Below are 12,058 nucleotides of genomic sequence, written 5' to 3'. Positions count from 1 at the left end.
TATAGCCCCACCTAGTGGTGACTCCAGTACTACAACATAATACATGACACCGACTAAAATGTCATTGGTCGATTGGTTGCATGAAAAAAAAAACATTTGAAGCCCTGTCTTGTCAAAATGAAGTCAAAATCAATATGGGCTTTTATTTTGAAAATAATAGGATAATACAGGAAGTCATGACACGTGATACTTTTTTGTTGTTGTTTTTTTTACACGGCACGGCGTCTCTCTCTCTCTTTTCAATCAAAAGCGATCAGCGGTTGCTGCCGTGCCCGGCACCCAGTGTTGCCAACTTGGCGACTTTGTCGCTAAATCTGGCGACTTTCCAACCCCTCTTGGTGACTTTTTTTGTCAAAAGCGACTAGCGACAAATCTAGCGACTTTTTCCCGTGATATTACAAACGTTTCTGGACCTGAAATCACGTTATCACAGCTGTTTTCAACGAGCAGCGGCGCTCACAGGTATTCAGCCTACACACAGTAGTGTCACGGAGCTGCCTCCGCTGCATTCAGAGACGCACTGCTCCACGCCACAGACATAAAGAGCGCCGCTGGCCGCTGCCGCCCCCACCCCCCCCCCGCCCCCCCCCCCGCGCTGAGATAACGACGTCATTTAGCGACTTTTAGCGACTTTTACGACAGCCAATAGCGACTTTGCTTACTGAGGAGTTGGCAACACTGCCGGCACCGTGTCACAGCGCTCACCGGCGGTCAGTCTCACAGCAGTGTCACGGAGCAGAGACATGATAGTCCCCGCTGCAGTCAGAGTCCCGCACCGCTCCACGCCGCGGACCCCCCCCCACCCGTCACACAGCCTCAGCTCAGTCACTCACCCTCATCTACTGTGTTTATTGGTGATAAATGAGCATACTGCTGTGCCGGTATAACGGTAAAACCCGACCCCGACCGGCTTGTTGAATCTCGGACCCAACACGGCCGGAGACGAGCATTAATTAATTAATTCACAACAAAAAAAAACAAAAAAAAGGGGGAAACAGAAAGACAGATCAGTCACTCTGCTGTGTGCTGTGACTGAGGTGGTAGTGGATGGAGTTTGTCATGAGGTCGGCGCCGGTGCGGGGGAATCTTTTCAAAGTAAAACCAATGAAATGCACTGCTACGCCGAGACCCCCTGTAACTCAGAGAAGCCACGGATAACTCTGAAAATTCTCCCAGCCCTTAGTCGACATGAGGGTGAGTAGATAATGAGTGCAATTTGAATTTTGGGTGAACTATTGTTTTAACAGAAATTTTGACCATGGGTGCCAAAAAGTTGAACTAAGGCCTTATCAACACGAAAACTGAGCTTCACCCAAAACAGTCATTTTTGGGTGTTTAAAAAAAAATCTCTGTAAACACGGCATCATTTCCAGAAATATCTGTGTAGTACACGGATTCACTGAAAACGCTACATCCACCAGGCCTGTGTGTGGCGCTTTAGCACTGCCACACATAAACACAACAGAGAAGTGTTAGGGAGAAATTTGTGGTGAAGCTGGAGAAGAAGAAGAAGAAGTTTTCCCACTCTGGGACTTGTTTCCAAAAAAATACCGTTCTCAAATGCCGCTTCTGTCTGGATTAAACGCCGAAACGATAAAATACTTATGCAGATTCATTAAATACATATTTGTGTAGACAGGCTCTAAGAACAACGAAAATAAATGAAAACTATGTTTATCTGAGCTTCACTAAACTACTGATCAATAATTATAATGATCGTGTCTGAACTCACCGAGCCTTTCTGCAGTTCCTCACAGCTGGCATCAGTCTCCATCGTCCCTGATCTGATGTGTTGTACTCCTCCAGGTCAAACTCGTCCAGAACCTGCTCTGACATCTGCAGCATGTAGGCCAGAGCTGAGCACTGGATCACAGAGAGAAACTTATTTGATCTGTTCTCTGACTCCAGGAACTGTTGGATCTCCTCATGAACTGACTGGTCGTTCATCTCTGTCAGACAGTGGAAGATGTTGATGCTTCTGTCAGGAGAGATTTCGTCACTGTTCATCTCCTTCAGGTTGTTGATGATTTTCTGGATGGTTTGTGGACTGTTGTCTGTCTGACCCAGCAGACCTCCTAACAGCTTCTGGTTGGACTCCAGAGAGAGGCCATGAAGGAAGCGAACAAACAGGTCCAGGTGACCATTTTCACTGCTGAGGGATTTCTCCATGGCTCTCTTAAGGAAAACATCCAGGGATAAAGCATCATGTTGTCCTCCCAAGAAGTTCATCAACATCTGTGTCTTTCTGTTGGTAAAGCAGTGGAACATGTAGACTGCAGCCAGAAACTCCTGAACACTAAGATGAACAAAGCAGTAGACTGTTTTCTGGAAGATCACACTCTCTCTTTTGAAGATCTCAGTACAGAGTCCTGAGTTCACCAAGGCCTCTGTAACATCCAGACCACACTGCTCCAGGTCTTCTTGGTAGAACATGATGTTTCCTTTCTCCAGCTGTTCAAACGCCAGCCTCCCCAGCTTCAGGAGAACTACCCTGTCGGCCTCCATCAGCTCCTGTGGACTCGTCTCATGTCCTTCACCGTACTTGTTCTTCTTCCTCTTTGTCTGGACCAGCAGGAAGTGTGAGAACAGGTCAGTCGTGGTCTTGGGCAGCTCTCCTCTCTGGTCTGTGGTCAACATGTGCTCCAGAACTGTAGCACTGATCCAGCAGAAGACCGGGACTTGACACATGATGTGGAGGGTCCTGGACGTCTTGATGTGTGAGATGATTCTTCTGGACAGATCTTCATCACTGGACCTCCTCCTGAAGTACTCCTCTATCTGGGCGTCAGTGAAGCCTCGGACCTCTGTTACCCTGTCAACACATGTAGGAGAGATCTGATTGGCTGCTGCAGGTCTGGAGGTGTCAGGTTCAGTTGTGGATCAAAGATCTAAGATCTACAGCAGTAACAGTCAGTGAACTTACCTCAGAGTCTCCAGTATACAGTCTGGACTCTCCAGAAAACCACTCAGATCCTTCACTATTGAATCCTGCAGGTCGTTGATGCTCAGGTCCAGGTGTTTCAGGTGGGAGGGGTTGGACTTCAGAGCTGAGACCAGAGAAGAACAGCTGATCTCTGACAAAATGCAGCTCAGTCTGAATAAAGAATAAAAGAAGTGAGTTGAGGACAAAGTTCCTTGTTGACAGCGTTGAATGTTTCATCATTTGTTCAGAGCTGAAGAGGCTTCAGAAAGAACAAGTTTAGAAAGTGAAAATCAAACAGCTGAAGCAACAGGAAGCAGGTTAAACAGTCACATACAACACTAATCCTGAATGCCCAAGATTCAGCCACAATCCAGCTATGGTGGGTCACATGTTTTGGTTGTGCAGGTCTCTGAACAGATTCTGGACAGAAATATTTGAAGCTCATATGGTGTCAATGTAGACCCTGGTCCTGTGACTGCCATTTTTGCAACAACAGCCCCAGAAGAACAATGTACTATCCTATAGTCAGATGCCAGAGCTTTTTAACACTGATGGCTGATGGCAGTTTATTCTGTTGATGTGGATGTGTGTGTGTGTTTGTGGGCATACTGTACATGTATGTGAATGTGTGTGCGTGAGTATATGAGTTGCAGATGTTTCTATTTAGGGTATATCTATATGAATGAGTGTGCATCTACACACTGTATATTTAATTTGTTTCTGTTTTGTGAGGGGGGTTGGGCGTGGTTAATTTGCTGTAAAATGTTAATTGTTCTGTAACCTGAAAAAATGCTATAATTTAAGTGCTTAAAAAAACAAAACAGTCACATACACAGAGAGAAAACAGCTCATTAATATTCATGAGAAGCTGCTGCTGCTTCGAACAGATGTAGTGATTCCGCCTCTTAAACTCTACCAGCTCCACCTGGACAAGTGAAGGAAAGTGGAGACAAAGTCCAACAGGTCCAGTCAGTCAGTACATTTACATGCACAGCTTAATCGAGCTATGCTCAAAATTTGATTTTGGCGTCTAATCAGACTTCTGTCCTTGTCCCAGTTTACATGCAACTGAGAAAATATAATAACTGATGGGAACGTGTCCTCCTCCTCAACACCAGGTGCTGATATGCGTTGTTTCAGCGGGTTAATACGGCTCCTTCTACGGTTGACCTATTAGCCAGACGGCAGACCGGAATTTTCGAGCAACAAAATGGTTAATTGTACAGCTTTGTTCATCCCTCGTGGTCGTGGTGATTTCAAGAGGCAGACAAGAACGCTGTAACGCTACAACAACAGCTTCTGGACTGGCTTTCTTGGATGTTTTTGTTCCGGGGTCTTACGCCAGTGCGGGGGTGTGGAGCATGCGCACATGTTGTCCAGTTAAACTCTGATTAAGGCGTATATACTGCCGGAGAAAGTCGAATTCCAATCGCATTATCTGGGTGTCTTAATTGGAGTTCTACAACTCCGATTTCATTCGGACTAAGGTGTTTACATGCACTTCAGTTGTCCAGTTATAGTCGGATTAAGGCAATAATTTGTTTTTTTCAAGTGTCATCTAAACATACTGAGTGAACTCACCTCAGAGTCTCCAGTCTACAGTTTGGACTCTCCAGTCCAGCACACACAACCTTCACTGCTGAATCCTCCAGGTCGTTTTGACTCAGGTCCAGTTCTGTCAGGTGGGAGGGGCTGGACTTCAGAGCTGAGGCCACGACTTCACAGTGACTCTCTGAGAGTCGACAACCAGCAAGTCTGTGAAGAGAGAAAATAAAATGTCATGTCAATAGTGGACGTGTCATATTCTAGGCTGTGAAGACCGGCAGGAAGGAGGAGAAGGCAGCGACTGACAACTTGGAGAAACAGAATTTGCAGAAACTACATGTTTGGTGTTGATCTGGGCATCTACCGAATTTCAAGAAAAGCTAGAAAGCAGCTGCTGTAATCAGTTTCTGGTTTGAATAAAACTAGAAAGTCAAAATTAAAATTAAAATTAAAAAATAAATACAGTGGTGTGCACCCCCTGGTAAAAAGTTCTGTTACTGTAATGTGAACAGTTCAACAAGTGGAAGATGAAATGATCTCCAAAAGGCATAAAGTAAACCATGAAACACTCTTTTGCAATATTATAAGCAACATCAGTGTATTATTTTAGTTTTCTATAGTTTTAGAATGAAAAAGGGGAAACAAAGCTGCAGCCTGCAAAAGAATGGGAAACCCAGGAGACTTGAGCTTGCCGATACTTTAAGTTGTTTACAGGCTGTGATAGTGTCCAAAGGAGGGGGCTACTACTAACTATGCAGGTGGCTATTGGCCAAACCTTTGCTGCAGGCCCTTTTCTGTCATTTTGAAAATGTAAAAGATGAAAAAATACATTTGATTGTTTAAAATGTAAATATGTCATCTCATCTGTAACTTCATGCCTTCATGCCTTCCACTTGCTGAACTGTTCACATCAAAGCGTCAGTTGGTAACAATTATTTAAGCAATATATCACGACAGACTTTTTAATAACCAAATAGAAACTCCTCGTTGTCGCTTTAAATGGGTAGCTAATTTAGGACAAAATCCTCCTCTGGCTCCACCTACAGCCTGTAATTGAATTAGCTGAAATCGAGAGGGTAGCTCAGGTAGAGGGAGCAGAAGGAGCAGCCAATCACCACTCATACACTTCGGAAAAAAGTGAAAGTAAACTCCGCGACTTGGTCGAATTTCAAGACGATACACTGTCAGCTCCCTCTTTTCACTTCTATCAACCCCCCTCCCTCCCTCCACACACGCAGACACACACAAGAAGAGTGTGTTTCATGGTGAGAGAGAGAGAGGTGAGATCGTTTTGGAGTCTCCGGTTGCTAGGGATATGGTACGTCGTTTGTGGGTGCGTTTATGGCTACTTTGTGTGTGTACACCTGCAAGTATGTGTGTCTGTGTGTGCCTGTGTGTGTGAGGCGCTTGGCAGAGGTACATAAAGAGACCTGATGGAGTATTGTCTTGAAATTTGCGACCAAGTCACAGAGTTTACTTCATCAACTTAGGAGCTTTAAATTGTGTAGACAGGCTCCAAGAACATTGAAAATAAATGAAAACTATGTTTATCTGAGCTTCACTAAACTAGGGAAGGCATGGCATGGCATGGCAAGGGATTTTTATTTGTATAGCCCGTTTTTACATTTACATGTTTACATTTTTCCATGTTAAATGTTAGGTTTTGTGTATGTACCGTTATGCTTCCTGGTTTCTAGTTGTCACATGACTACATGATACTTAAGATGGCGTCTATGTGGATTCTGTATGTCTGACGAAGAGCAGTTGCTCGAAACGTTAAATTTTTCCTGATAATAAATGGACTGCACTTTGGAGCCCTGCGGTGTAAGAGCCTTCCAACATTCTTTTTAATTCTTGGACTTCTTTGGCTCAGCACCTGCCCTAAATTTTTGGCACGGATGTGCGTGTGACTTTTTCTTTTTTTTTATAGCCCGTTTTTACAAACTGTTTGTCTCAAAGGGCTTTACATGGCATAACAACATCCTCTGCCCTCACATCGACTGAGGAAAAACTCAGTTAACCCTGTTAACAGGGAAAAAATTGGAGAAACCTTAGGGTGAGAAACACAGGAGGGATCCCTCACCCAGGACGGACAGACGTGCAATAGATGTTGTTTAGGTACAGACAAGAAAACAATTTATAGTTTATAACAGAGAATGTGGGAAACGTGGAAATGTTAACAAGAGTTAATGAAGGCAGCTTCTGGTGGGAGGGAAGGCAGGGAGAGCAGGCCAGCTTAATGGCAGGACTACTGATCATGTCTGGACTCACCGAGCATTCCTGCAGTTCCTCACAGCTGGGATCAGTCTCAGTCGTCCCTGATGTGATGTGTTGTACTCATCCAGGTCCAACTCATCCAGAACCTGCTCTGACATCTGCAGCATGTAGGCCAGAGCTGAACACTGGATCTCAGAGAGTTTCTTCTCTGATCTGTTCTCTGACTTCATGAACTGTTGGATCTCCTCATGAACTGACTGGTCATTCATCTCTGTCAGACAGTGGAAGATGTTAATACTTCTGTCAGGAGAGACTTTATCACTCTTCATTTCCTTCAGGTTGTTGATGATTTTCTGGATGGTTTGTGGACTGTTGTCTGTCTGACCCAGCAGACCTCCTAACAGCTTCTGGTTGGACTCCAGAGAGAGGCCATGAAGGAAGCGAACAAACAGGTCCAGGTGACCATTTTCACTGCTGAGGGATTTCTCCATGGCTCTCTTCAGGAGGTCATCCAGGGTTAAAGCACCATGTTGTCCTCCCAGGAAGTTCTCCAGGACCTTTGTGTTCCTGTTGGTAAAGCAGTGGAACATGTAGACTGCAGCCAGAAACTCCTGAACACTCAGATGAACAAAGCAGTAGACTGTTTTCTGGAAGATCACACTCTCTCTTTTGAAGATCTCAGTACAGAGTCCTGAGTTCACCAAGGCCTCTGTTACATCTAGACCACACTGCTCCAGGTCTTCTTGGTAGAACATGATGTTTCCTTTCTCCAGCTGTTCAAACGCCAGCTTCCCCAGCTTCAGGAGAACTTCCCTGTCGGCCTCCGTCAGCTCCTGTGGACTCGTCTCATGTCCTTCACTATACTTGCTCTTCTTCCTCTTTGTCTGGACCAGCAGGAAGTGTGAGAACAGGTCAGTCATGGTCTTGGGCAGCTCTCCTCTCTGGTCTGTGGTCAACATGTGCTCCAGAACTGTAGCACTGATCCAGCAGAAGACCGGGACTTGACACATGATGTGGAGGGTCCTGGATGTCTTGATGTATGAGATGATTCTTCTGGACAGATCTACATCACTGGACCTCCTCCTGAAGTACTCCTCTATCTGGGCGTCAGTGAAGCCTCGGACCTCTGTTACCCTGTCAACACATGTAGGAGGGATCTGATTGGCTGCTGCAGGTCTGGAGGTGATCCAGACCAGAGCCGAGGGAAGCAGATTCCCCCGAATGAGGTTTGTCAACAGCACGTTGACTGATGACTTCTTTGTGACGTCAGACACAACCTCCCTGTTGTTGAAGTCCAGTGGCAGTCGGCTTTCATCCAGGCCGTCAAAGATGAAGAGAAGTTTACAGACAGACAGCTGCTCTGCTGTGACCTCCTGTAATGTTGGATGGAAAACATGGAGCAGCCTGAGAAGACTCAACCGCTGATCTCTGATCAGGTTCAGCTCCCTGAACGAAAGCAGAACCAGCAGACTGACATCCTGGTTCTCCAAGCCCTCTGCCCAGTCCAGAGTGAACTTCTGCACCAAGAAGGTTTTTCCAACGCCAGCGACACCGTTGGTCAGAACCACTCTGATGGGTTTCTGCTGAGCAGAGACGTTGTGTCTCTGTTGGAGATGCAAATATTTAGAGAAATTGTGTCTCTTTTTGACAGAAACGTTTTTAAAGACACTGTCCCTCTGTTGGACAGGTGAGACTGTAGAGACATTGTTTCTCCGTTGGTCAGTTAAGTCTTTAAAGATGTCGTTGCACTTGATTGGAGTGTCATGGAGGGTCTTCTTCTTGGACGTTGTCTCCAGCTGTCTCACCTCATGTTGGGTATTAACCTCTTCACTCTGTCCCTCTGTGATGTAGAGCTCAGTGTAGATCCTGTTGAGGAGGGTTTCACTTCCTGTTCCACTTCCTGTTGCCTCAGCTCCTTCATTAACTCGTTCACATCTGCTCCTCAGACTGATCTTATGTTGATCTAAAACCTTCTGCAGACCACGATCTGCTGGATCTGCTGGATCTGCTGAGAGAGAAGAGACAGAGTCAGACTACGTTTACACGTGCCTGGCTATTTTCATAAACATTTCGCCCTCTCTGTTTACAAAAATAACTGCGTGCACACCACTTCGTTTTCAGAAAAGTTTTCGTTTACACTAAACCGTGTATATATGATGTCAAGAGCATGCCAAACCTGCAGATGGCAGTGTAGCGAGAAGCTCAAGCCCACGTTAGCCAATCAGAATCCTGCATAGCAGCAACAACAACAACAACGTCATTTGCCCTCCTTGTGTGTAAAGTTTTAATATTTTTTCATGCGAGAAAATAACTGTTAGATCCCAAATATACGACCACTCCAGTTTATCCAAATGACGGCTGTTTTAAAGTTTGCTCCAATGTTTTTCTAAGACGTAAAGCTCCACCTGTGGAGCAATGACCGGGACATCACAGAGGCCGTGGCCGGTCTGCAGAGCTGCTCAGCTGACGAGCCTACGTCCTCCTCCCTGGAGGCAAACCGATCGCTAATTGACTTACCCGCAGGTTTTTAGAGGTTTACTGCCGGCTGGTTAAATTATTTTCAGGAGATAAATGTTGGTCTCATTGATGAAATCTAACAATTGTGGCAGTAGCATTAGTGAATGAAAAGTGAAGCTTCCTGTGCATGTTGGGCAGAGGAGCAGCGCTGCCTTGGGGCTCTGTACAAAAATGTACACAGCTGCTCTGATTGGCTGTCTGCAGCTCACCTCTACTTCTGGGTCTTTTTCCACACTTGGGACAGGAGGGGGGTCCTGAAGAACCAGACTGGTCCCAGTCTGAGGTGAAGCACTGTCTGCAGAACCAGTGTCCACAGCTGGTGGAGACTGGATCCTTCAGGACGTCCTGACAGAGACCACAGCAGGACAGCTGCTCGTCCACAGAGACACCACTTTTCTTCCTCCTGTGAAGATATTTCTGTGTCACTAACATGTCACAGTCACTGCTCCACATCTGAGCTCTGATTGGTTAACAACCTTAAGGGGGGGGGGCTTCAGTAAGCAGAGAAACAGACAGAGGGAAAGTAGAAAAAAAGAGTGGAGAGAGACGAGCTGAATGAAAACCTGGTCCTGAACTGGTCTGGGTTCTGTCTCTGTTCATCTGTTAAGCTTAAATCTTGACTCTAAAACAAAATTCCTGTTAGGTTGAGTCTCTTTAGTTCTGTGTCGTCTCATCTGGGTTTTACTCCAAATGTCTGAAATGATTCAGAAGCTGTTCGTTGTGTTTTCCTGTGAACGTTTCTGTGACTTTTTCCGACACTGATCATGGATTTGATTGAGTCCTATCTACTTTTTGTTATGTTGTTGCTTTAATCAATCAATCAACTTTACTTATATAGCTCATTTAAAAACCACAAGGGAAGCCAAAGTGCTTTACATTGAGACATAGGTTTAGATTTAGGATTAAGGTAAAAGGGATAGAGACATAATCACAAAGTCACTTCAAACCAGCTCACTGCGAGTGCTTTTAGGGAATGACAGACAACAAATTAAGGCCGAGTTAAAAGCGAGGGAGTAAACGTGCGTTTTTAAAAGAGATTTAAAAACAGGAAGCGAGGAGGCCTGTCTGACATTCAAAGGCAGCTCATTCCAAAGCCTGGGTGCAGCAGCGGCAAATGCCCTGTCACCTCTGAGCTTCAGCCTTGTTTTAGGGAATGTCAGCAACAGCTGGTTGGCTGATTTTAGGGAACGGGGTGTGCAGTAAGGCTGAGGCAGATCAGATGTATAAGGTGGAGCAAGGTTGTTCATGCATTTAAAAACAAATAACAAAAGCTTAAAACCGATTCTGTGGTACACAGGGAGCTAACTAATGAACTCATCATCCAGACGCTGCTGTGTCGTTCTAATGAATATATATATATATATATATAAGGAGACTGAAGCTAATGACAGAAGCTTCAGCTGCTCCACCTGAGCTCACACTAAATGTTGTGTTCACTGTTGTGAACAAAGCTCCACATGAACATTGTGTAGAAGCTCAGGCAGTCAGAGACGGCAGGAAACCTTGATCACTGCTCTTTAAATTTACTATTGTGCTCTTACAACTCTCTGGTTCTTGACTTTTCAAAATAAAAGTCTCTATGTATCTGCTGCTTTAATCTCTACTGTAACCTCTGATGTATGGCTCATTAAAGTGTCTCCTCCAGCATGGAGACACTGTGTTTCTTCTCTGTCCTTCTGTCCACTGACAGCTCTACAGACAGGTGGAGCTCACACAGGTGTTGACATGAGATCAGCTGATTGTGGGCGTGTCTGAATCTATCTGTGGAAACTGGAGGTTTGATTGGGCTCTTGTTGATGCACCAACGTTCACACTGAGGCTGATGACACAGTAACATGAGGACACTTAGAAAATCTGATGAAGTGTGTGTGTGTGTGTGTGTGTTTCTGTCTCTGAGTTTTGTTGTGAACCTTCAGAGTTTAATGGATCTGGTTCCTGGTTTCTCTCTGTTTCTTTAACGTGAGTCTAATGACCGAATCATCTTCAGCTCAGTTTACAGTAGAAACCGTCTCTTACTGTGACTCTAAGGGTCCAGGTTCACGACTGAAGTCTGGTGGTAGATTATTGGACCAGTCACTCTTCACAGACTGACAGATGGATCCTGGAGACTCTGCTCTCAGTCGGTGGTTCTGACCTCTGCAAACGTGTTCAAAAAACAAAATTGAGGAATGCACATTTTGTGGATGTTAACTGCATCTGTAAGTCATCACTGTTTCTAAAAACTATCTCTGGAATTACATTGTTGTTGTTAGGTTTAGGTCTTGGATCTGTTGCAGTAAACATTATCATGCTTGCTGACTTGAACATGTCTTGAGCCTGTTCAACGCAGTGTAAACAGCACTTTACTCAAACATGGGATAATAATAAATTACAATTTTCCATAATAACTATTTGTCATTATTTCAGTATCTGTATTTATGTGCTACTATGTAAAAATAAGCTCACTGGCTCCTATTGACGATGTGAAACTGTTAAAACTCATGTTATTTCCTGTTCCAGTTGATACAGCTCAACACTCTGGACTCTGACCCAGAGACAGTTTGTACATTCACATTGTAGCAGCTCTCTTACTTTGACTCTGATAGTCCAGGTTCATGACTGAAGTCTGGTGGTAGATTATTGGACCAGTCACTCTTCATAGACACAGACACGGAATCTGCTCCATCTTCCTCCATGTTAACCTGTTAACACAACAATTCAGCTCCTCACTTCCTGTTTTTTTCTCCTTTTCTCTCAGTGTGTCTGTGTGGACACTGTGACTCTTCTTCCTTCTACAGTCCACAGGGACAGACTGACTCATACTCTAACACTTCAATAATGACTATAATATTAATGATAAAGTTGTGTCAACACTCA

General features: G+C 44.8%; 1 protein-coding gene across 1 annotated transcript in view; it reads right to left on the bottom strand.

The window, feature by feature from the left end:
- LOC146960890 (uncharacterized) overlaps positions 1–11,855 on the bottom strand; it is a 33,200-nt gene extending 21,345 nt beyond the window's left edge. The window contains exons 1-7 of the mRNA XM_085771963.1: positions 11,774–11,855; positions 11,219–11,338; positions 9,412–9,605; positions 6,740–8,681; positions 4,505–4,678; positions 2,924–3,094; positions 1,733–2,812 (exon numbers count right to left, since the gene is read on the bottom strand). Coding sequence (XP_085628089.1) covers positions 1,733–2,812; positions 2,924–3,094; positions 4,505–4,678; positions 6,740–8,681; positions 9,412–9,605; positions 11,219–11,338; positions 11,774–11,841 — 3,749 coding nt within the window. The 5' untranslated portion in view covers positions 11,842–11,855. The remainder of the gene's footprint in view (positions 1–1,732; positions 2,813–2,923; positions 3,095–4,504; positions 4,679–6,739; positions 8,682–9,411; positions 9,606–11,218; positions 11,339–11,773) is intronic.
- Positions 11,856–12,058: the final 203 nt, after the last annotated feature.

The sequence above is a fragment of the Trachurus japonicus genome, unplaced genomic scaffold (genome assembly GCF_045865225.1).
Source record: "Trachurus japonicus isolate A0001 unplaced genomic scaffold, Traja_1.0 AP029860.1".
In the NCBI taxonomy this organism is placed as follows: Eukaryota; Metazoa; Chordata; class Actinopteri; order Carangiformes; family Carangidae; genus Trachurus; species Trachurus japonicus.
Note: the sequence above shows the minus strand (reverse complement) of the source record. Positions and strands in the feature narration are given on the sequence as shown.